The 25,330-nt window shown below is 37.3% G+C and overlaps 1 protein-coding gene across 2 annotated transcripts; it reads left to right on the top strand.

Moving 5' to 3' along the window:
- Nucleotides 1–3,468: 3,468 nt before the first annotated feature.
- On the top strand, nucleotides 3,469–18,729 carry LOC140242681 (sorbitol dehydrogenase-like). 2 transcript variants are annotated; one of them, XM_072322439.1, is made up of 10 exons: nucleotides 3,469–3,602; nucleotides 4,333–4,443; nucleotides 5,417–5,450; nucleotides 6,556–6,720; nucleotides 9,349–9,508; nucleotides 10,347–10,465; nucleotides 11,890–11,955; nucleotides 12,845–13,020; nucleotides 15,857–15,978; nucleotides 16,815–18,729. In XM_072322439.1, exons 2-10 carry the CDS (start codon nucleotides 4,384–4,386, stop codon nucleotides 16,966–16,968), a joined length of 1,056 nt encoding a protein of 351 aa, XP_072178540.1. In that variant the 5' UTR covers nucleotides 3,469–3,602; nucleotides 4,333–4,383; the 3' UTR covers nucleotides 16,969–18,729. The 2 variants fall into 2 exon arrangements, with proteins under 2 accessions (XP_072178540.1, XP_072178541.1); XM_072322440.1 differs by having other exon boundaries at nucleotides 3,498–3,602; nucleotides 4,322–4,443.
- Nucleotides 18,730–25,330: the final 6,601 nt, after the last annotated feature.

Consider the following 25,330-nt stretch of genomic DNA (forward strand, 5'->3'; position numbering starts at 1 on the left):
CAACTCAAAAGTTTATTTCATTTTTCGACAAACACATGAAAATTCACTTTCTTTGGTAACAGCGAATAAGGTGAACAAAACATTGTATGAAAAGACTAGAATAACTGTGGAACCTTATCAGTGCTTATAGATCGATATTATATCGAGTAACAAATGGTTTTTTTTATACACAGTGAAAGTGCAAACATTATACAATGATACACAATAAAAACATGCGCTGTAAAAGTTATAAAATTGAAAATATCAATGAAAAACATTTAAAAACATTTTTAAAAATACGACAAATATTATATATGTCTATAGACGCAGGACGTACCGCGCTCTAGCTTTTATTAATAGATTTTCGGTTATCAATATACAACCCCACGGTGGAGAAAAAGCTCACTCCTATAGAAAGTGTTGTTTATATGTGAGTTTATGGGGCCTGGGGCCTGTTCCACTAACATGGGAAATCGATCCAACCCAAGACCGATCCCAGCTCTGGGATTAAAGTCTGATCAAGAGGGCCTGTACCAAGACACACATCACAGGGCATCTGTTCTTCACTACCAATATCGTGCCAGCATGTGCACACCATTCAATAGACCTGAATCAGTGTGAATGCAAAAATTCTTGAAAATGCCATTATTGGAGCTTTTTTTTATGCCAAGTAAAAGTTTGTAAAGATGTTTCACACTGGAATGAGTTTTACAAGCCAATTTTATTTAGGTCACTACTTAGCACTTTCCGTTTCACATTTTCGAAATGATTTGTCATTATCAGTGTCAATTCATGCAACAGAGAAGAAATGACTGCACGAAGAGAGCGGCGTCCAATGCCTTTGCTACAGATTCGTCATTATCTTTGTTCATCTGGTTGCTCTGTGCATAATAGTATTTGGTATCGTCCATAGCCTTCCCAGTTAATCCGAAGTCAATTTCCGTCTAACGGCATGCAGTGGCTATTATACAAGCATAAAGTTGGGGGGTGTTTTTGCTTTTTGGTTTGTTTGTTTGTTTGTTTTTTCAACGAGGAGATCTACCTTCTAGAGTAGATTGTCCATATCATACAACACGCTTTCTTTCATTTCGTTTAGCACTGAAAGCACCACAGTCCTATTGATGTACTGACCTAAAACACGTTCACTTCACGTTATGAGAAGCATTTTTTATTCCATTTTTTTTAGCCGACTCCCGAGACTCCCGAGTCAGCTGCACTCTGAGCAAAACGAATTCTACCCACAAACATAACCCTAATCCTCATCCTAACCCTCACATAAAAACTAAACCTAAACCCTATGTCACAACCCTAACCCTAACTTTTAAAGGGGAAATCCAGTCCAAACATAAGTTAGTCTGATTTTTCTTTGTTACTAAATTGTGTTGATATTGTGTTACTAGTGTTTTGTGCATGAAAATGTTTTGCATTGTTGGAAATGAAATAAACGAAATTAAAATAAATGAAGAAAGAATAAAATATTACGAGTTCAACAGTATAATTTTGATCGAAATCAGATGAATGGGGAAGTTATGACATTTTGAAGTTTGGCCATTTTGGGGGAAAAACAGATCTTGAAATGTCAATTTATGAATATGCTAATGGCAAAGTGAGCATGTCATTCCCTCACAACATTACAGTTTGTATGCATAACACTTTGAAATTTCCAGTTTTTCATTCAAACGCAATTATTGATTATGCCCGAAGCTCAAATCCTCGTAGCCTATATCTAACTGATCGCTATTCTAAATTTATTCAACCAGGAATATATTATCATGCTTCAGACTTCAATGACAGAAACATTGAATTTTCGTCATTTTTTTTTTTGTACACAATCTATGGAAAATTGTGAGAAATTAGCAAAACTTCAAAATGTCATAACTTCCTTATTTTCATCCGCTTTCAGTCAATAATATTGAACTCGTAAGATTTTATTTTTTTTATCAGCCTAACTTATATTTTGACTGGATTTCCTCTTTAAGTCCTTGGAGTAAATTAGGCCGAAGCAATTCTGTTGCAGGTGCAAAATGTCGTATCAACCCCGAAAGATAAATGCGTATTTTACTTACGTGTGTGCGCGTGCCTTCACGACGACCACTTCTTGGTATTCTGTAATTATTTTTACATTCGCATCCGACCTGGAAAGTCGCCAGGCACTCATAAATCTCATAAGCATTACATGAAAGCATGACGTTGATAAGTTCAAGAGTTGTTTGTTCATTATTCGTTTAATAGTGAATGCCGCTACGTGCAACTTTGATGATTTAAAAGGGCTTTCAGGGTGTTTTTGTATTCTATTCATTTTTTGTTGAGGTGGTTTTGTTCTTACTTAGTTGATGTTTACTTGTTTGCGGTTGTTTTTGTTTTGTTTTTGTTTTGTTTTGCTTTTGCTTTTTATGTTTGTTGTTTGTTTGTTTGTTTGTTTTTGTGTGTGGTTTTTGCTACCATGTAATGCCGAAATCTTCAGTAGAATTGATATTTGTGTCAGGACGACCTTTGATCTCAATACGAATTATTACCTCCGGAACTTTCAGCTGTCAACGCTATGTCCACCTTTCATCAGCGGAATGACCTTCACTTTGATGACGTTACTTATAATATATCATCGGCTTGATTATGTTGCTCATACAATCGCCCCCCCCCCTCATTTCTCTGCTTACTTTGGCGCCTAAGTAAGTAAACCAATCTAGGCGTACTTTAGTATTCTACTGTTTGATTTACTGTTTAGCCTAGCTCAGTATAGGCCTACCAGCTTTCTGTTTCCTCAGTAATTATTTCTTATCTTAGCCAGTGTCTTCATATCTACCAAATGGATTTATAATGGTTGTACCGTTATGGTCTTTTTTAAAATGCCCCCCTTGGAAAACTCCAGGGGATCACCCCCTTAATTTGTAAAGCTTAACATTTATTTATATTTTGTATGATTTTTTTTGTAACTCTTTGCACCAGATCGTCGAATTTCAATTCTATGAAATAAAGCAAAAGCTTAGAACATTATTCGTCCACCTCCATGGCACACAATGAAGACTCACACGCGGATATAAATCAAGTGTTACGTCCAAATATTCATTTCGGTTCATTTTTTTTTTAACCAAATATTCGCTCACGTTATTTGGTGTAATAAAACTGAAACTGAACTGAAGAAAAAAAAAAAGTGGTACTACAGTAATATCAATTCACATTGTCCATAAATACACATATTCCTACCTTTTCATTGAAAAAAAAATACTTGCAAACAATCCACCAATATGAGCACTCAGGTCGTTCGGAGGGAAAAAGGGGGGGGGGGGGGGGGGGGGTCTCTCGCGTGGCAGGGGGATACCCCGTCCACTCTCCCCTTCATTGGCCCTCGCTGGGCCACAGCCGCAGCGCAGTCGGGCGAGGGCGCGGGACGACCCTGGCCGCCGGCTCGGCTACATAGCTAGTTTAGGGGCCGAGGCTAGGCCGGGGTGGATTGATCTTATAAATCGGTAGTTCAACGCAGAGGTTCTGGACGATTTCTGTGGTTCGTCCTGCGCCACCTGTAAACTTAGCTCACCTAGCTAATCTCGTGTTTTACTCGATTCATGGTCACGAAGAGTTTACCCCTTTTTGACAGCTGAAGTCACAACAAGTATTAAACTCTGGTGAGTACTGTCATTCAGAATTTCCATGAGTCGCGATAGCACAAACTCGGAAAGGTGCTTAATCTCAGTCCCATCCGTTGTTAAATTTGTTAGTGCAAATGTAATGTACTTTGTTGGGCGGGTCTGCCAAAACCGGCGTCACCGCGCCGCAGGCCGCACAGCACCGCCGGCGTCTAGAATCTAAGCCTGTGCGTCTGTGAGTCTAATGATACTCTACTAAACACAACCGTAGATCCTGCCTATGTTGATTAAAACTTGCTTTTGTTTTTTTTTTTTCTTTCGAAATACCGCCTTTCGCCTTTCGCCACAACATAATTAGTAATACTTTAGTACGGTATGGGTTTAAATGGCCTTACCGGGCTTAGCTAGTCCAGGTCGAAGGTTTCATATTCCTGAACTTGTGAAGTTGTGTAGAGTCTAATACCTTTTGCTTGCCTGTGATTGATTCTAAAAGCTGCGATCACTTTCTCTACAGACCATCTATGTCTCTTCTTGCAAAAACAAAAACAAGAAATAAAAAAAAATAAATAATGATAATAATAATGTCAAATTCTGTGAGCTTATAAGGCCAAAGCCGACGGCAGCAGTTTTCAGGACACTGCATTTAAATCTTCATTTATAAAACAATTAAAGATATCAATTTTAAATAAGGACGAAAATGTTTTGTCTTACATTTTCTTGGTGATTTCTTTTCTTCTTTCATTCCTCTCACTTATTAGTTCACCATCAGGTCTAGGACGACCGGATATATGACGGAGAAAAACAAAAACAAAAACAAACTATGGAGCTACCAAGTGAAAGCCAATGCGCTGTGTTATGCGGTATAAAGGAGATCAAAGTTGTGAGTGCACTGATACTCTCTTTACTTTTGAAATGAGAAAAGCTGTTGAACTGTGTGTACTACTGTATACGCCAAATATTTCGCAAGGTTTTTATTTTCGCGAATTCCGCGAGTCAGGAGCTGTTCGTGAATTTATAGACATGAAAAAGTGTGGTATTATTGACTCTGATCCTGATGTGAATGTGACGTACGGTGTGTACATTTCTCCATTCAGTACAGAAATCCACGATTGCGAATTGAACCACTCGCGAAATCGTCGGGGATTCTCGATTCGTGAAAATTTAGACTCGCAAAATATATGGCGTATACAGTATTTTATGAATATTTTCAAATGCTCTTACTTAAATGGCCTGCCAGTAATCACATCACTGGCAGTACGTGCTGATGTGATTCTTCTCAATTGTCAGCTGCCACTGTCTAACCTGATGCAGAAGTGTTGAAAAGTGGATATTCATCATAGCCTACTGTTTTGGGTCACATTCATCTCACAATGGTAGTAGTGCATTACACAAACAGACGACACCACCCCTCCAGTCCAAATGCAAGCTCATGTTGATGAATTTAATTGATTTTAATTTTTTTTGTCATGAATCAAATAACATGTAATAATTCTATAGCTGCAGCTCTGGAATTTTCTCTTCCTTTGGCGAAGTTTTCATCATCAATTTTGTGTTGACTTGTATACAGTGCCATGAGTAATCATGCAACAACAACAACAAAAAAGGAGAGAAATCAATAAGATACCATTTTGTTAGAACTGATCATCGCGTTTTATTCTCGGATGAGCAAAAGGAACCAAATTTACTGGTAGCCTGTGAGCATAGAAGCTGACAATAGAGCAAAAAAAAAAAATCATTCTTAAGATTCTGAACTTTTAGCATCATCCCTACTAGGATACTATATGTATGTAATTGACTTCCAGCAGCATCATAAAACTTATAGTGATTCATTTGATACTTTCCTTTCCCTGTAGGAAAATCGGACTGTACCTCCACCCGGACAAAATGGTAAGGAAGCAAAAAAATTTTGGAGATACAACATTTTTTTTTTCTGTTAGTCTTTTCATGAAATAGTTATATTTTAGGTTCCTCCAGTAACCTCGTAGTTGCCTCATAGTTGCTCTTTCTGTGTTTGGATCTTTATAGCATTTTATAGCAGGGATTTGGGGTGGGGGAGCTGTTTGTTTGTTTGTTTGTTTGTTTGTTTTTGTGATGTCTCCTCAAATTCATCCAAGGTGTGGGGAAGAGAATATATGCTATTAAAGTGGTACATGTATTTTGAGACTGCTGGTGTGTAAGATGTCTAAAATTAATTCAACACGTGCCTCTTCCAGTTTTCACACTTTATGTTCAACTTAATGATAAAAAAAAATCCAATGTTTGCCTGAGTTTCTTGTTACAATACAAATTAGAGTGTAGGGACTGTAGTAGCATTAGTATATATTTCTGACATGTATACAATTTCTTTTAACAAACATGTTATATACAGGTGTATATGGAGTCTCATATTCCCACAGATCCCAACATTATGATCCAAACTCCTCATGAATTTAGTTTCTACAGTGAAATTATCACATCATACTGATTACCAAATCAAATGTGTAATTGTGACAAAACCAGGCTAGCATAACGGAGGTTTCAGGTTCGAATCCCGATGGCATTCCAATTTCTTTGCTCATTTTTTCACTAAATAAATTATATTCATTTCTGGTCAGTTTACTTCTGTTTGTGTTTGTTACACACTCAAAAAGTTGCGTCACTTCGGTGATCCCTCGCATTTATCTCCAAGTTGAATCATCCTTCGGGTTTTTGCCAGATTTAAGTGTGTGCGTGTGTGTCACACACAAGCACACTGCTATAGCTTGTGACCATACAAGCATTGAGAATTGAGGGTTTCTGGGACAAACACTGAACTAGGGCTTTCTATAGCTCAGTCGGTAGAGCACCAGGCTAGCAGTCCGAAGGTCTCGGGTTCGAATCCCGATGGAATCCTATTTTCTTTGCTCATTTTTCCACTAAAAGTAAAAAATAAAAAGTTGACGGAATGGGATTTGACCCACTGCACTGATTCAAGTTCTCGATTTAATCCTGCCCGCGACATTCTGTGTTTCAGAGGTTTTGCTTGCCGTCAACTCTGTGGGGATCTGTGGATCAGACCTCAAGTACTGGTCACACGGATACTGCGGCCGCTTCAAGATGACCGGACCCATGGTCATTGGCCACGAGGCCAGTGGGACAGTGGCTGCCATTGGCCCAGGGGTGAAACATCTAGCTGTAGGTGAGTTTGGAATGGTGGGCAGATGTGAAATGCCTTGTGGTGGTAAGCACAACATTAGAGAGTGCATTGTGAGTCATTCTGAAAAGAATTTGGCATGCTCATTATATGGGTTGGTTCAAATAGTTGTTCAGCCTCAACCTGTATTCAAATTTAGTGTTCTAGGAAATGTTTAAGAATTTCAGTTCCCTTTTCTTTTTCTTTTCTTCTTTTTACTTCTTCAATTTCATGACCAAAGGGTACTATTCAAATTTTAAGTTCCTAAGTAATTGAGCAGGAATTTAAGTTTAAATGAGCAATTTACTATTAGAAGTCAAATGTAAGATAGTTTTGGTTCGTGTTCTTTTCTGGGGGAAGTGAAATGGAAAGAAATGAATATTATACAGAGAGAAACAGTTTACAGACAGAGAGGTTTAGTAAGAAGGATTGTGCGAAACAGAGTGTTAACACAAGAAGCTGATGAATATTATACATCTGGGAAATGGACAGACAGGCAGACAGACAACCAAGTTGAGAAAGAATAGTGGTATTTTTTTCCTCTCCTTTTCAACTCAATCTCTTGGGCCAAACTCATCTCTTCATTTATTGACATTGCGATTCATTGATAAACTTATTTGATGGTTCACAGTTCACAACATGTACTTTGTTCTCACAGCAATCTTTATAAACTCCAATTTAGGGTTGATTGTGAGGCTGTATTGTTTGTTGCTACTTATTTTCCATTCAAAAGTCGAATTTTATTGCAATTTTGCCCTATGAATTCCATAAAATCATCATTAGTGGCAATTCACTGTTAGTCTTCTGTGCTGGAATGGAATGTATACGACGTTGACCCCGTGCATGTCTACAGTATTAAAGGACAAGTTCACCTTCATAGACATGTGGATTGAGTGAATGCAGCAACATTAATATCTACACATCAGCAAGAGTTTGAGGAAAATCGGACAATCCATGTAAAAGTTACAAATTTTTGAAGTGTCTGCTTAGTCACTGCTTGATGAGAAGACTGCTACAGCTTGTGATAAAACTGTACAACTAAGAAAATTCAAGATATTTCCACTTTTCTCACATAATAAAAGAACACTTGACTTCCCTCTTTCAGAAGGCAAGTGGGAATAATATTACCTTTAACATACATCAGTGACGAGTCAAGGAAATGTGCACTTTTTTCAAAAAGTAAAATTTTGTGAAATTCTCTTTATATTTTCCTTATATCGTTGTACGCATGTGACATCATACACTGTAGTAGTCTTCTCATCCCGCAGTGACTGTACAGATACTTTAATAACTCATAACTTTTGAATGGATTGTCTGATTTTCCCCAAACTTTCACTGATGTGTTCTATTCATAATGTTGCATTCACTCAATCCACATGTACATGAAGGTGGACTTGTCCTTTAAGGATTTTAGCTGCCATGTCATATGTCTTCACAGACAATTCACCCTTTAGCTAACTTTTCAGTCCCTCAAACTTGTAACAAGATGATTATACACAATTGCTACATTTGGAGCTTGGCTGTATCTGAAATACTATCTGAACTTATGCCCATCCCTATGGTGCCTACTTGCCACCCCCCCCCCCCCCCCCCCTCCAACCCCCCCCCCCCCCCCCCAAAAAAAAAAAAAAATCAACAAACACAAAACAAAACAAAATGCATGGAAAGTAAAATGAAAGAACATTTTGTTTATTTCTTTTGTGGTTTTGATTTTTTTTTTTTGAGGAGGCTACAAACAAAATCAGCCACTATTTTGACTGATAGTTGGTTTGAAAACATCATTTTTGTTTAATACTTGTGACTAACAAATGAGATGAATGTGCATTTACATAGAGTGGTCCATAGTTGCCCATTTTTGTGTAACAAATTGTTAATGTCATATAATCTGTATAGCCATCTATCTAGTTGTTCACAGGTTGCAATGCATGAAAACCCAGTGTTTCCTTTTTTTTGGGGGGGGGGTGGGGGGACTTTGTAATGCATTGCAACCTGTGAAGTGAATGAATTGATAGCCAATACGTGGAAATGTATGTTAATATCTTTGATGGGGTGACAAGACCTTGTATTTCATATTTTGGTGAAAATTACTTTTTGTATTAGTTTTTTTTTTTTGTATCAGTTAAGTGATATTCTGTCCAAATCCTACTTGTCTTACCCCTAAAATGGAGCCACCAAAGCACTTCAAAGGAAAGGCAATCCCATTTGTTAGAGTGCTTTGGCTGACATGTCTTTTTCACTCTCCCGAACATACGACATTTTTTAGATACAAGTTTTGTCCCCCAAACAGTGATATATTTACATTTGTAAATTATTGCCATGTATTACATTGAGTGATTAAGATTTTTATGTGACTCTTACTCCATATATAACTCATTGAGGGTGGTTTGGTTTTGCTACAACACGCATTTCTCATAGACGCTTGCTCGAGTATACTTGTGACTCATCCTCAACGGGTTAACATTCAGATCAATTCAATTCAATTCATTGAAAACCAAACCAAGCATAGTTCCCAAGAAGCTCAGCTTGTGAGTGGGGCCTACTATAACATATCTAGTATATAACATGTAAACATTTGTAACATATCACAACATTTATAACATTTATAACATCTTCCACTCTCTCTCTCAATCCCAGGTGATCGCGTTGCCATAGAGCCTGGCGTACCATGCAGGATGTGCAGTCTGTGCCGAGAGGGAAAATACAACCTGTGCAAGGACGTCCAGTTCTGTGCCACTCCTCCGGTGGACGGCAACCTGTGCCAATACTACCTACATCCTGCAGACTTCTGCTTCAAGTGAGACTGATCTGGGCTTGACGACAGAAGTAGCAAAATTCATGTTGTCATCATCTTCATTGATTCATTATCACATTATCTTCAATGCCGTTATTCTATGTATTATTGTTATCATCATCATCATCATTTATTATTAGTATTATTATTGTGATTATTATAATTATTATTACTGCTACTACTACTACTACTACTACTACTACTACTACAACTTCTACTTCTACTACTACTACTACCACTACTACTACTACTACTACTACAACTTCTATTATTATCATTATAATTATCTCTATTAGTGTTTTCTTATTATGATTATTTTTAGAAGTAAATAGAGTTGATATCTTGGTGATAAGTAAGTTTTATTGTTGTTCTTGGGCACTGTCATAGATGAGAAGTACTAGTATTTAAGCAGCAGTTGTAGTGTATAGGTAATGTTTGTATTGCCGTTCATTTAGTATCAGTGCTGTGCTTGGCTCTATCATTTGTTTGGGGTTTTTTTAAAGCAAAATCCTGCACCTGTATACAACCGAACAGTAATGATGCCATACTCATACAAGAGTGTTGGAAATGGTGAAGGTTATACTGTTGAAATAAAGACCACATACTGCAAAATGTATTTCATGAAAAACCCTGTCTTAGTCAGGGCTATGTTATTTGTAAAAGTTGGGGCTTTCTATGTTTGTTTTTGTTTTGTTTTTTTCATAATGCAGTCAGTTGCTTGGAATTATGTATCATGATTTTAGTCACAATTCTATCACAGAATGTTTTAAGTGATAGGAACTGTTATCTGGTACTTAGCACTTATGCTGATGTGTTCGTATTTTCTTCTCATTAATCGCAGGCTTCCGTCCAATGTGAGCTTTGATGAGGGCGCCCTCGTGGAACCCCTCGCAGTGGCTCTCTACACCTGCAGTAGAGCCAACGTCACATTGGGGTCAAAGGTCCTTATATGTGGAAGTGGTGAGTTCACTCTGCAGATAATGTGCATACCAGTGGCTTAACCCGTTGAGGACAAGTCCTGAGTATACTCAGGCAGGTGTATATGGAAAATGCGTGTTGTAGCAAAATCAAACAGTCCTCAACAGGTTAAGTGCATGGTCAGTCCTGTCAACAAGATGACTATCATGTGAAATAATACTGTAAGGTATACGGACAGGTACGTAGCCTACTGTAAAAGCATATATTTGCATGAGCAATTTTCCATGCTTGGCTAGATGGGTAAAATTTTTTATTCCGCAGAATCAAGACATTAATTACTGAACAATTGCAAATAACTTTTTTTGTCTAGTTTCCATATCAGATCTAAAGCTTGCTAATGTTTCTTGCTAGGCAACTGGTTGATGTAGGAATTGTAATAACTTCACTCTGCATTCATAGGCAAATGGCCAACATAGGCAAGTTTCTGCCTGTATTTTTGTATTATTGTTCCTGTGGGATGATAGATATGATGAACGAGCTCTGTGTTTCTGATGGCGGTCAGTGAAGTTAACTAACTACAAAAGTGTACAATTGCAGGAACAATGCAAATATTAGCAAAGACAAACAAAGGATACTATAAGTGTAAAACTAGAAATTTTCATGCACTTGAAACTTTTGAAAATTGCAGAAGAAGCCAAGATTAGCAAAAGTAAAATGCGCATAATAGCTTTTCATTGACATTAATTACAAAGGTGGCATGCTTCAACAAAAAATGTGACCCGCTACAGCAAAAGGATCCTAAAGTCACTGACGGGTGAGCCGAAAAAATCGAGTTTGAAGTCAGATCACCAAAATCTGTCAAAACGTTCGGATTTCTGTTTTACATAATTTTGTAGTCTAATGTAACTTCTATTATCTGCCGAAATTTCGAAGCTAAATGATCAAAGGAAAGGCCTGAAAATAGCATTTGTCTGGGCCATGCTTGGCTCGCCCGTCAGCGACTTTAGGATCCTTTTGTTGTAGTGGGTCACAAATGCTCTGTCACAGGTCCTTTCCATGTTATTTGAAAGTCTGTGGTGTAGGGGTCAAATGAGACATGCGCTAATCATGAACTCCCTTATTCACGAAAGCTGTATCAAAAAAAAAAAAAAAAAAAAAAAGGCTGTTGGCTCCAATTTGCAAAAGTTTCCTGCTGTAAACTTTTCTGGTTTTACAGTATGTGACTATGGAATAGCTATTGGGGTACTTTGAAGTAGTTTCCCAAGTCATGTGGCTTTGATGGCTTGTTCTCATCAGTGATTTTGAGTTTTACCAGATGTGCATGGGGGAAGATATTTATACCATCCAATCATGGCTAACCCTTGTTGAATATTATGAGCAAAGTATGGGGTAAATGTCAAAGAATATTGACAAATCATCCTGTTTTGCACTAAAAAAAGAAAGAATTCTTTCATTTTTCAATCCAGGTCCTGTGGGCATACTCACAATGCTAACGGCAAAATCCATGGGTGCCAGCCAAGTCATCATCACAGGTAAGGCCAAAGCAAAACGATTTGGAAAACTACATGTAATTGTACCTCTAAGATAACACACCACCCAATAACTGCTTACAGTGCCCACAGCGTACACAACTTGCTAATAATATACACTTCATTTTGAAGCACCACTTGTTTGATATTGTAACATTTGGCAATGTCTGAACTTGCATTTCAGCAATGTATATAACTCATTTTGAAGCATTATTTCTATGATAACATTTTACAGTGTCCAACCTTGCTTTTCAGCTATGTTTAATTGGGATTGTAAATGTTACAGCATGTGTTTCCATTTAAACTCTCTGACAATACTAACTGGGTATTTCATGTACTATTCCACTAATTCTTTTTGGAATGATTACATTCCGAAGGTGCAGAGTTAATCTGGTCCATACTGAATTCTGAAATGCCCATAGACTTAATACGCAGGCCACGAGGTTCCCGTATGGAATGGGTTAACTTGTTTAAGACTAGTCATGAGTGAACTTGGAGAAATGTCTGTGAGAAGTGTGTGTTATAGCTATTAGTGCCTTATCCACAAAGGGTTTACTTTACTGTTTGTAGGGGGTCCTAGACACATAAAACAGACCCTGATCCTTGAAAAGCGATTACCAGCATTTCACCACAATTTATATGCACAGAGGACAGTACAACGTCTTTGGTTTTAGAGATGTATACCAGTGCCGTCCAATGTTTGCTCACTAGTATGTACCTGTGTTTCTAAATTATGTTGTAAGGTTTTTAGAAGTCTCAGGTTTTGTCATTTTCATTCCTAATTTGGTGTTAATCTATAAAACGCATTCTGTGCATTTGTACAAGCGGACAAACAAACTCAAACTGAAAACTGAAAACCTATTTCTTTCTGCTGGTGCCCGTGTTCTCACAGACATCGACGACCACAGACTGGAAGTCGCCCAGCAGTACGGCGCCGACTTCACGCTCAATGTCATGGGACTTAGTAGCGAGGATGCGGCCGAGAAGGTCGTCAACCTCTTGGGCTTCCAACCGCACTGTGGCATGGAATGCTGTGGGTCGGACATAGCTCTCATTACTTGTATCATGGTGAGTTTTGCATGTGGTAACTGACCTGTACCATCAACACCAGTCACATTTCAAAATTGAGTACAAATCTGCAGCTTTTACAAAAAGGCAAATTGAAATCATTGAGTTGAATATGTATTTGTGAAAAAAAAAATAAAATAGAATATTGAAATGGCTAGACACAGGTTGATAATGCCCATTTTCATTGTGCCATATCTATCAGCATCGACACACTTGATGCAAGTTATGTGAAGAGATGGTAAAGATGTTGAGCATACATTTTTGTGGAATATCCATTTATGTCAGCCTCCACATCAGAGATATTCTAATTGCATTGTCTTAGCATGTATTGATTCATCCATGCATATCTGTTGGCACTTTATTGTAATAGATCTGATAAAGTCCCGAGTATGTGTTTCTTTGAAGGCCACACAATTGACTCGAGGTATCTTGAGAAACTGTAGGGTTTTATGACATGACTACAAAAATTGAGATATATACATGTAGGGCTGGGGTCGTGAGGGCAATCTTCCGAGGTTTGGAGTGACAACGTAGTATGTTAAATTCTAAAGTTATACAACCAAAATTTGATGAAAGTTTATAAAAGGACAGGGCCATATTAATGCAGTACAGCCTCTTGATTTTCACATTCATCTATCAGCAATCAAAGTTCAAGGTCAATGTCCAATATGGTAAACCTTTGAGCTATAGCAAGAAGTTTATGGCAGGGGAAAAGCCAGGCATAGCACAATTTCAAACTTCACACAAGACAATTCAACGGAATGATTTTTAAGAACAGATTTTCAAACTTGCGGCTCTGTATTGTTAAAGTCCTGCATTGATGTAAACAGAGTGTAGAGTGCATTATCCATTCACTGTAGTATGTGATGGCAATACATTTCCATTCTTGTGGCCTTAGATCTTCATACATTGGTTTGCAATTTCCAGCAGAACTTCTTGCCATAAACTGATGTATGTTTGGTTCCCAAGCCTTCTTAACCAAGAATGTGGCATCAGCCCAAAATTGCTGAGTTAAAGATAATAAAAAGTTTTGGTACCTCAAAAGTTTCCCTGAATTTCCGTGTTTCAGGTTAAAGTACCTTTCAAATAACTAACACTGTGAGACTTACTCCCCCCAAAGTGCTCTCATTTCTTAGTAATCATGCAATTAACTGCGACCAGCAGCCCCATACGCATAGCGTAATGGGGCTTCGCATTGTAGCATTCAGGATCATGACAGATTTAGTATCGCGGGTAAATATCAACTTAAAATCCCAAAAATTCTTCAATTTGAAGACTTACCAATTAAGTTGAAGTCTTGAAAACAGGCTTCGGGCAACGTTTGGTTCTGCCAATAGTCCCTTTCTGTTCGAATTGATGACTGAATGTGACTCTGTCGAGAGGACCTTGGGAGAGCTACAATACATACACTGATTACTACGGCCAGCGCATACGCACACATCACATGCGAACAAATTTCAAATCCACGAACGGATAAGATGTGTGTGTGTGCATGCGCTGGCCGTCAATTCAGTGTAGCTCTCCCAAGGTCCTCTCGACCGAGTCACATTCAGTCATCAATTCGAACAGAAAGGGACTATTAGCAGAACCAAACGTTGCTCGAAGCCTGTTTTCAAGACTTCAACTTAATTGGTAAGTCTTCAAATTGAAGAATTTTTTGGATTTTAAGTTGATATTTACCCACGATACTAAATCTGTCATGATCCTGTAAGCTACAATGCGAAGCCCCATTTAGCTATGCGTATGGGACTGCTGGTCGCAGTTAGCTACTCAGTATGCGTATGGGGCTGCACGCTGCTGGTCGCAGTTATCATGCAATAATGGTTTCGTACAATATGTGTGCTACCTCGCCGCCGTACGGCGGCGGCTCTGATACGAAACCATTATTGCATGATTACTAAGACATGAGAGCACTTTGGGGCGAGTAAGTCTCACAGTGTTACTTATATGAAAGGTACTTTAACCTGAAACACAAACTAAGACAAGGAAATTTAGGGAAACTTTTGAGGTAATACCAAAACTTTATATTATCTTTAACCCGTTGAGGACGGTTTGATTTTGCTGCAACACGCATTTCCCATAGACATCTGCCCGAGTATACTCGGGACTCGTCCTCAACGGGTTAAAGATAAAAAATAACCTCAAGGGGTGCATTGTTCATCTTTGGTGTTTAAGGAAAGAGAGGTTCACTTTTTGGAGAGCTTATCAACCCTGTGTTTGTGGAAGTTCTCCATGGATGCAGTGTAATTGCATCAGTTGGATTGGATAGATATTGTACGTATCTTTAAAAGGATGATATAGTACTGGTTGAGGTGAGGATTCAGCCTTTGAGTTTTTTCAATATACTTAGAAACCACTTTATAAAGTGTTAAAGATCATACAATTCTAAGAGGAATTCAAAGGTTTTTTGTTTGTTTGTTTTTTATAAACATTGGTTTTGAAATGACTGAGATATCCAAAAACGAAGTAAAACAAAGCAATTCAAATAAAGGATTGTCCCACTTTTTGTCAGAATGGCTTTGTTTTGGATATCTCAGCCATTTCAAAACCAATTTTCATCAGATAAACTTTGAATTCCTCTTTCAGTATTATGTGCTCTTTCATATTTCATTAGAGGTTTTTCATCATCTCAAAAAATCATCATCAAAAAATGTTGAAAACCTGTAGCCCCCATCTCAACCAAAACTGTACCATCCCTTTAATGGAAAGGATTTTACTTGATGTGTGATGAATTGTAAAGAAATACATTTGTGTGTTTTGTGACCATGGACTATGATACATCATTTATTTTCTTGTGTGAACTCCCCTGTCAAACTGACTTCTATCTTGCGCCCAGGCCTGCCGACCTGGGGGAAGTGTTTTGTTGGTCGGCCGCGGCTCCATGGAACCGAAACTCCCCGTCACTCTCATCTCGGTCAAAGAACTGGAACTGAAAGGAATATTCCGCTATGCAAACATGTAAGTAACAATACTTTGCTGGAGAGAATTTGATAACATTTTGGCCAAAATTCATTGAGATGGTTATAAATCAAATTCAAGTTTCAACCTTTGTCCATTACATGTAGGAGCATAACTTGTGCATGTGTGTGTGCCGCTGTGCATTCATTACCGGTTTTCTTTTTGCATATGTGATGTTTCAAAAGCATTAACACAAGTCAAGTGAAGTTTGCACTCTCCATGGACTAGATTTAAGCTTCCTATGTAAGCTCTGGCTTTTGATCTGGTAGAGCATGGTTTGTGCATTGTTTGTTACTGAATTGCTATATGGTGTAATACAATTTCGTCATAATCTGCTATCAAGGAACCTTGCTATTTAATCCTGGCTTTGATGGGAATGTGGCATAACATCATTGTTTGCTGTATCTTAAGTAGAGGATAAAGAAGAGTCACTTTTGAGAAGTTTGAACATACAGTAGTAAAACATAACTTTCAGTACAAAATGTCACAGCTTTTTTCAAAATGCCCATAGAATTCCATTTCAGTGGAGATACTGTACAGACTGTGTAGTCAAATATCATAATCTAAATTACTCCCATATTTTGTGGGTTGGTTGACTTTTCACTTGTGTTTTACTTCAGTCTGTGTCCCTGCATTCTCAAGGTACAAGTTCTTCAGTGGGGTACATTCCACTGCAAAGCTTTGATAGCAGTCAGTAGTACAATGTGTAAACTCCTCTTCATGCTTGATATGCAATATTCTCATTGATGAAAGTAAAAGGCGTATGAATGTGGCAGAATTTTTCGTGCCCTTCAGACATCCTGTGCAAAACTGTAGCATATTTTGCTTTCTTGCAGGTATCCCAAAGCCATAAGCTTGCTGTCCTCTGGTCAAATGCCGGTCAAGGGCCTCGTCACCCACCGCTTCCCTCTGCAACAGGTCAGTGACGCCTTCGAGACGGCTGCAAGCCGGGAGTGCCAAGCCATGAAGGTCATTATTCACTGCGACTGACCTTACACCTCCTAAAATCATACAGGATGGACCACTTTAATCCGTTGAGGATGGACTGATTTTGCTAAAGCATACATTCCCTATAGACACCTGTCCGAATGTTCTCGGGACTCTCTTCAACTGGATAAAAAAAAAGAGGAAGAAGGAAAAAAAAAAAAACAAGAAGAAAGAAAGTGTCATATGACTGTTTATCACACCGAACATTCCACACATCTTTTAGCTGGACATTCAGGATATCTGGGAGAATGTGAAAGCCTCACTGTGAGAGGTTGTTGAACTCTTTCACAAAGCATTGTGGGTAGGCTCAAACAGGAAATGGGTTCATTGTGGATTGAGGTGACACTTCATGTAGAAAACTGTTGTTAAAGACACTATGACAAGACAAGCAAACAAAAAGTTCCATTTATGTGTCTGGAGGACACCGTTGAACACAACATACAATATGTAAGAACCTAGCAAAAAAAAAAGAAAGAAAAGTAGAAGAAGAAAAGGAACCCAAAATTAATTAAAGTTTTTCTGTGCTACAAAAATCTGAAATTTGTGACATGTTCCTTTGAAGCATACACATATTTTATTTTAAAGGTGACATTCTAATTTGTTTATGGCAAAAATCAAAATCATCCAAATGGTGAGCTGCAAGAGAGTCAGTGCTCTGTTTTACTTTCCTTTCATTCCTTAAAGGAAGCTATAACAAACTACTGTTTTAAGTGGTACAGTGTATAATAAATGAATATTGTGTAGATATTGATATTGAAATAATTGACAGAGATGATGAATAAAATCTCTCAGCATCTAATATGCTATTTCTGAATGTCAGTACTAATGAAATACTGTTAAAATTGGATAAATTTTTCACCCTCGGCTGGGTAGGATGAATTTCGCATGTTTTTCATCCCGCAGAATAAGGGCATTAATTACTGGAGCATATGGCATGCAAAAATATTTGCGTGCTTTTATTTTCGCGCTGGGTAAATGCTTGTGATTGCGCAAAATGCACAAAAATTTCCACTTAATACAAGTAGTAATCTGTGGATAATGCGTTGTCTAGACATTTGATGTTCTGATAAACAAATTCTACAGACAGTCTGATATCACAAGTCACGAGTTTCAAATGTGAATTTGAAGCCGATTTGATCTTTGTGCCTTATGTGAGCTTTTAACCCAACTAAGATGTTAGTGTCGTCGATTAATTGATAGAATTAAATGCAAAAATAGCTCATCACTGGAGCATGTAGGCAGGTCTATCACCTTATCATTTGATCACACTTAATTTACAGTCTCCAATTGAAAAAAAACAAAACAAAACAAAACAAAACGAAAGGACACTAATCTTTGCAGCACATGGTCAAACATACCACCATATTAATCTTACGAAATAAGCATGCGAAACCCATATTGCCCTTTTCATGTCCATGTTTGCCAAGGTCATGGCATATAATCAAGTGTGCAATAGGAAGAAAGTGGATTTGACAAATCAAAAATGTCCATCTTAAAAATGCCCCGTCTCGTATAATTCTGCATTCACACGTGCATGGTCATTTTCAAAATGTGTCGGTCACTGCATGAGGACATTGCTGGTGAAGAGAGCTGTTGCTTATCGGTGTGGTTACGAACAGCTGACCGGTAATCTCCTGAGATACGACAGATCTCAGTGGAGCATTGATTAAACTGTGCAGTGATTGTGTATTATTCATGCATTTTGTCCGAGATATATTATGTCAAATTGTGTTGTGAAATATTCTAAATAAAAGATAAATTATGATGAACACTATACCACAGCAGCGTGTGGAAGCCGATGGCTCATCTGTGTTGTTCATCGCTTAATATCATTTCAGGTTTGACATCACTCGTTGTCGAGCACTGCATTCAATGGAGCTATAAGTTGATACACAATTATAGAAGTCATGTGTATGTTTAGGGTGGGGCATGCATTCATGTGCATTATGTGTAATCTACATACATTATAGTTGTGATTGATTTCATTCAAGTTTCTGGGTATATTTGAAAAGCAGGTTTACTTTATAAAGTAAATACATCATGTGTATTCAGGGGGCTTGTTACAGATTATTGCGTAAGATCTAAATGAAGAATAGAAAAAAAAAAGCAATGAATTGCATTAATTATGGCAATGGCCACACTGCAATCACACACACGTTACACACACAAAACACACTTTGCATACTGGGACCATTCACTTTCATTCAGTTTTTTGGGATCCATCTTGTAGAGAATATCATGCATATCTTCAAAATTAAATGAATGTTTTCTTCACTATCAGTTTTTGTCCCCTTTAGAAGCTGCACACAAAATAAAAACATTTACAGCACTCTGTAGATATTAGCTGCATGTTATACAGATCTTTTCTTTTAATGTACAACAAGCTGATACAATCCACACAAAAATATATGCATTTTGTTGATAGTGTTTACTGGTATATATATTATATACTACAATTACAATGATGAACACATATGTGAACAATATAATATTAAGCATAAAAAGAATGAAAATACACTAGTATGTACTCTAAAAGAACTAATGAGTAATATTCATTTTGAGGAAAAGAAATGAGGGTCAGATAAATATATTGACATTATATGGAATAGCGGGTTGATTTAATTTTGGCCAAATATTGGCAAGAAAAAGGCAAGGTTTCCTTTCAAATACTACAAACAAGAAAATAATTAAGTCTCGATAAAATGTCAACAAAAATGTTTTGAAAAATACAAGGGAACCTTGTTATGACAAAGGCCTAAATAATACCATGACAATTTCCTTGTTATATCAGGTTTCTCAATATATCGGGACAGAACAACAAAGAAATATTACGTGTTGGGACCTGCAAAATCACGTTATAAGAGAGTGTTGTTATATCCAACCTCTTTACGACGAGGTTCCACTGTAACATTTTTTCTATTTTTGGTGGCAGGGGAAGGGCATTTCAGCATATTTTCCGACAGCACAGTATCATGTTGACAAAAACAAAAATCAATGAAATGCAAGTGAATGCCACATATCGTAGTCCATGCTGGCAGAACCTTTCCAGAGGTAGACCGGTAGTCACACAACCAATTGGTCTCTTGTACACACAGACAAGTTAACCCTCTAACAACGAATGTGCTTGGTCCAACTTGAACAGGCTCGTTTTATACAAAAATCTTGTACTAGTTGTTCACTTTCCTCCTTTTTTTTTTTCTGTGTGTTTGTGTTTTTGAACGCCTAAAAAGATTACTAGATTTGTCTTGAGCAAGGCCATAATATTGATGTGTTCTCAGACGGGAGTTGTGTGTAAATGTTCAAAGAAGTTGCAGAAGCAGTGACCCACCCCACCCACTTTTAAGTTGGATGCCAACCAAAGCCAAGCAGGCTATCAAAACCTGGGTTCCAATTTAACCAACTGGAGCAGGGGTCAGTGCTGAGTCGAATATAAACCAAAGACATACTTAATAACAACTCAAGAATTCATAACAAAAGTCCAAGCCACTTTATTTCTAAAGTTTCATGCTGTGCCACTTTACTGTATTTCTGTACCATTCATAGCAATTACAGAATTTTCTATGTTGAATAATCGATTTTAAAAGCCCCATTTGGGTCATATGCCATTGCTGAGTTTTGTTACACAATTCTCAAAATCTCTAAATCGCTAAATCTCTCTTATTAAAACTGATCACTAAAATTGACGAAACATTCTACAAGACTGAAGTTGATATTTCTGACTCGGTGGCAAAAATTTCTGTAACCTGTTTTCTGATTTTGTGCAGGGTTCATGATATTCACCAGTTCCAATACTGTCTTTCTACCATGAAAGGTACACAGTGAAATTCACTGTTGCCAATTTGATGATGATAGAGATGATAAGTTCCTGCAGCAAACTAGCCATCGGGCTGATGGATCAAACAAGCCTGCCTTTCTCTCCTGCAACACCTCAGAGATGCTCTCTGAACTCGAGTTGTGTAATAAAAAGAAAGTCAACGATCCCCTCTCAAGCTCAATCCCAAAGGGGTGTACCTGACCATCCCATGTTATGGTTCCTTCAATACTACGGATGCTGGCAGTGTAAGATATTCCATAAAAGCAGACAGCTTGTTACAAAGTCTACACTATGTGGATCCACACACACAATCAGTTGCAAATCTGTCATTATTATATCTGAATATTTTTTTTAGCTTGAACAATCAACTCCTTTTAATATTGTGAGTGAACCACTATTTCATTTTTTTTCTCTCTCTCTCTACACAACACCAATTAGTTACTTTCAATGATTCCGTATTGATAGGATATATCTAGAATATGAAGAATTGTAACTTGAGAATGACAAGTACCACTTGCGAATTTCGATAGGCACTGTTCTCGACATCATGATTACCTTTGAACAAAAAGGTGGCAGATTTCTCTTTTCCTATATTCAGTCTAGAAGTAACTTTTTTAACCATTATAAACTAGAACTGAGACTAACAGTGCAAATAAATGTGAAAAAGAGGTTCATACTACAAGTCTTTACATAAAATCACTTTCTCCACAATATAACAATATAACTTCATTGCAAATTGGTGAACATTTGATTGTGGAAAACAGTGAAACAAAACGAGTACTCTGGTTTTGCTACATTCTACAATCTTCTCTGCATTCCCACAGACCAGGAGGAGTTGTGCATCTTCTGTGAGATAAAGGCAACAATAACTTGTTTTCAATCAGTGAAAAAAAAAATACATAAAAAATTCTGAAATGAAGAATAATGAGCTACTTCTACGAAGTCATCTGAGCCGGTTATCCCTCCACTGTTTGTGGCATGATTCCTCATCAAAGGACACAAGACACATGACATCTTAAAAATAATAATGATGACTAGAAAAGCACTCTGATCGATGAGAGTGCAGACCTCCGCCAAGCAGCTGCTTTCCGCCGATGATCTTGCTCTTCCATAGAGATCAGTGATTTCCAACCACTGAAAAATCACCCGATTTCTCAATATAGATTTACGAAGCCTTCGTTACATCATAAACCCTGTGCGGTGCGCCTCACCCTAGCAGAAACATGAGCACGCATTTTAGTGCGCGTATGAAAACCTCAAAAATGCACAGCTTGAACTCCCAAGTTCATTGACCCTACCTGCCAAAATATCAAAAATCCTTCATAAAATCCATACAAATTTCTGGATCACTACCAAAATTTAACCATCTATTCCTTGTGTCATTCTCAACCTTTCCTGCAAGTTTCATCCCAATCTGTTCACAACTTTTTGGGTTATTTTGTACGCACACAAACAAACAAACAAACAAACAAACCAACAGTAATGAAAACATAACATCCTCCCTTGTATAAAGGTAATAAAAGAGTGTTCACTGTGACAGAAGTCTTTTACATGATTGTTACTTGTGCACATCACATTGTGAGAGAGAATACTTCATGACGACACAGACTGCCTCATCTTTTCTTTAAAACAACAAAGAAAACATCTAAAACGTCCATAATTTCACAACTCTGTTTTTGCTTTAACTTGAACTTTCAACACATCTGGATCACACACACACAAAAAAAAAGAAGACACAATACGAATGATGCATTTGATACACTACCCTGATAGCACATTGAGTGTGGTGCAAGGAACCAAATTGGCTTTTCAGCTGATGCCAGTTGGCATGCAAAATACACTGCCACAAAAAGAAAATAATAATAATAAATAAATGAATGAATTAAAAATCAAAAATCTGACTCTCATCGAAAAGTTTTTTTTTTAAATATGATCTGAAGGCTACATAACAAAGCACAAAACTTAAAGAAATATCTACCTGTTTCACGTTACCAGACAGTCTGTAGAATTCCACTGCAGAATGAGAAGTCAGAAAAATTACTAAAAACTGAAAGAGGTGCATCCTTCCGAGCAGGCTTTTCCTGAAACAGCTTTTGAGTCTTGCCTGACCAAGCATCATAAAACACCAGCATCAGATTCTATAGCCACACAATGAGAAACTGTGACTCCATTGCAGGATATTTTGCTAAATTTGTATGAGAATTGTGAGACAAAGAAACTGCCCTATAGTCCTTAAGTGTGTGTGGTACATTGTACACTTTGAACCGAGAGGCATTTGAAAAAAAAAAAAAATGAATGAATTAATATGCCACTCCCCTTCTTAAAGCAATGTAACAGTAAAAAGTTCAATGATACAACAAGCTACGAAAATTCAGGACACAAAATGTCATGCTCTTGCCTGTGCTTAAACACCAAGTATGTGTTTTCATCAGCTTGATGTTGTTGTGTTTTTTTCCCTATTAATATACACTGCTCCATAGCAATTTGCATAATATGTAGATACCCAGGAAACAGCTTTCGGCGACCAATTGTCCACAGTTATGCGTATGCACCTCACTGCTGGATGTAATATCATGCCGTTTACAAAGTACATACAGCACAAATAATCCAGTTGCCAAAAAATATAGATAAAAAATAGGGTGGGCATATTCAAAGTAGTACTGAGGGTGAAAAAGCTACGAGTAAATTCTGCCGGACTGGACGTACATGAAACGTTATCTCATAGTTCATTCTGCAGTTAACACTAAATACTTGTCAAACACTGATGTACATTAGAGAGTTGTAGTTCATCTGGTCATCTTGTTTGCATTCTTCTCTTTGACAGAACTAACAGATATTTTCAAAATTTCAAAGGTTGATTTAGCACTCTCTCCATGAGAGAAAGCATTTGAAGCAGGTTAAACTTTGCAAGGTATCTGATTTCAACACCACATTTTCCCCTAACAATGTACACGTCTGCACAGTCTGGAGAAAGACTACAACTCTCTACTAAAAATTAAAAAAAGGAAGAAATAGCACACGAGACTTGCACTGCATCGTTAAATTTGCCGATGCGTGACTTTATGCCTGGGAAATTAGTGTCTTCACACAAATCTTTGGTAGTCTAAGCATGGAGCTACCAAAAAGATTTGGTAGCTCCATGGTCTAAGGGATCCGTATGCATCACCACAGCCTTTTCCAATTTACAGCCTTCTGCATTCAAAACTGAAGTGAAAGCACTGAATCCAACAACATGTGTGAAGAAATCAATATCAATATACAAATTGTTGTTCACTCTGCTGCTGCTGCTGCTGCTGCAAGGGAACAGTTTACAAAAGAAAACTTTCGACTAATACCAAACTATGATCTCAGACATGTCAACCTCACCTCACCTGCACTAATGAAAAAAAAAATCACCATTTTTACAGGAATATCACATTTACATTGATGGTAAACTTGTATTGTCACTGTTGTCAGAATCTTTACATCATTGGGAGTTAAAAAAGTGACAATGATTATATTGATATGATGATGTTTGTAGTAATGACTATCATAATAATCGTAACAATAATGGCAATGATGAAAATAATGATATTGATGGTAAAAATAACATTTTCAAATTGATGCTCTTTGGTACAATTAATTGCTTGGCAGAAATTTCATATATTTAGTTGTGAGATCTAGGACCTTATTATTCCATACCCTACTTGTTTGCAAGATTTGACTGTGTCCTACATTGTGTACATGTGAAATCCACAATACAATTTTCTAAAACATAAACCAGAATGAACTTGTTCAGTAATGTGCAGGATGCTATATTTCCAGTGGCTCAATGGCATGTGTATGCCACACAGTGAATTACATTTAATTACATTAATTACATTAATTTCATTCCACAACCACTTTCCTAATTCATCTTCAAAGCAACAGGCTCAAGGTGTCTACCTTCATTCTCAACAAAATATCCAATTATTCAAATGGTGCAACTCTGGTAACAGACTATGAAATATGATGAAAACAAAAACCATGATAAATAATGGCATGAGTTTTGTTAAGATGATGATTGCACACAGAAAGCAAAATTCCAGTTTGCATGTCAAAATATCTGGCATGACACAACTGCTTTGTGATCAATTGCTTGCACAATCTATATCGGTTGCCATGGAGACAGAAAATGTGAAGCTATCTATATACAACAGTGTCACAAATCATTGAAATGAATTTTGCCGTGTTTCTTTTTTAAAGAATGGATTAACAGAGCTCTGTGGTGAAGTGTTCACATCAAAATGTCAGTGTTTCAATATCATCTAAATTTTGCTCTGAACATTTTGACTACTCAATGCATGTATTCTACAATGTGCAGGGATCTGTGCAAGCTACAAGCAGTGAAAAAGAAGGGGAAAATATGGAAAAAAGCAAAGATCTTCCAACAATGAGAATTATGCGATGTAAACATTCATGTAAAACACATTTTATTAAAAAAAACACAAAGCTAAAAAGGTAAGTACAGTTTTTGATTAGAAAATAACATTAGTTTGGACAAGAGTTTTAAAAAAACCTGTTTAAAAAGTA

Source organism: Diadema setosum, chromosome 19 (assembly GCF_964275005.1).
Source record: "Diadema setosum chromosome 19, eeDiaSeto1, whole genome shotgun sequence".
NCBI classification, from domain to species: Eukaryota; Metazoa; Echinodermata; class Echinoidea; order Diadematoida; family Diadematidae; genus Diadema; species Diadema setosum.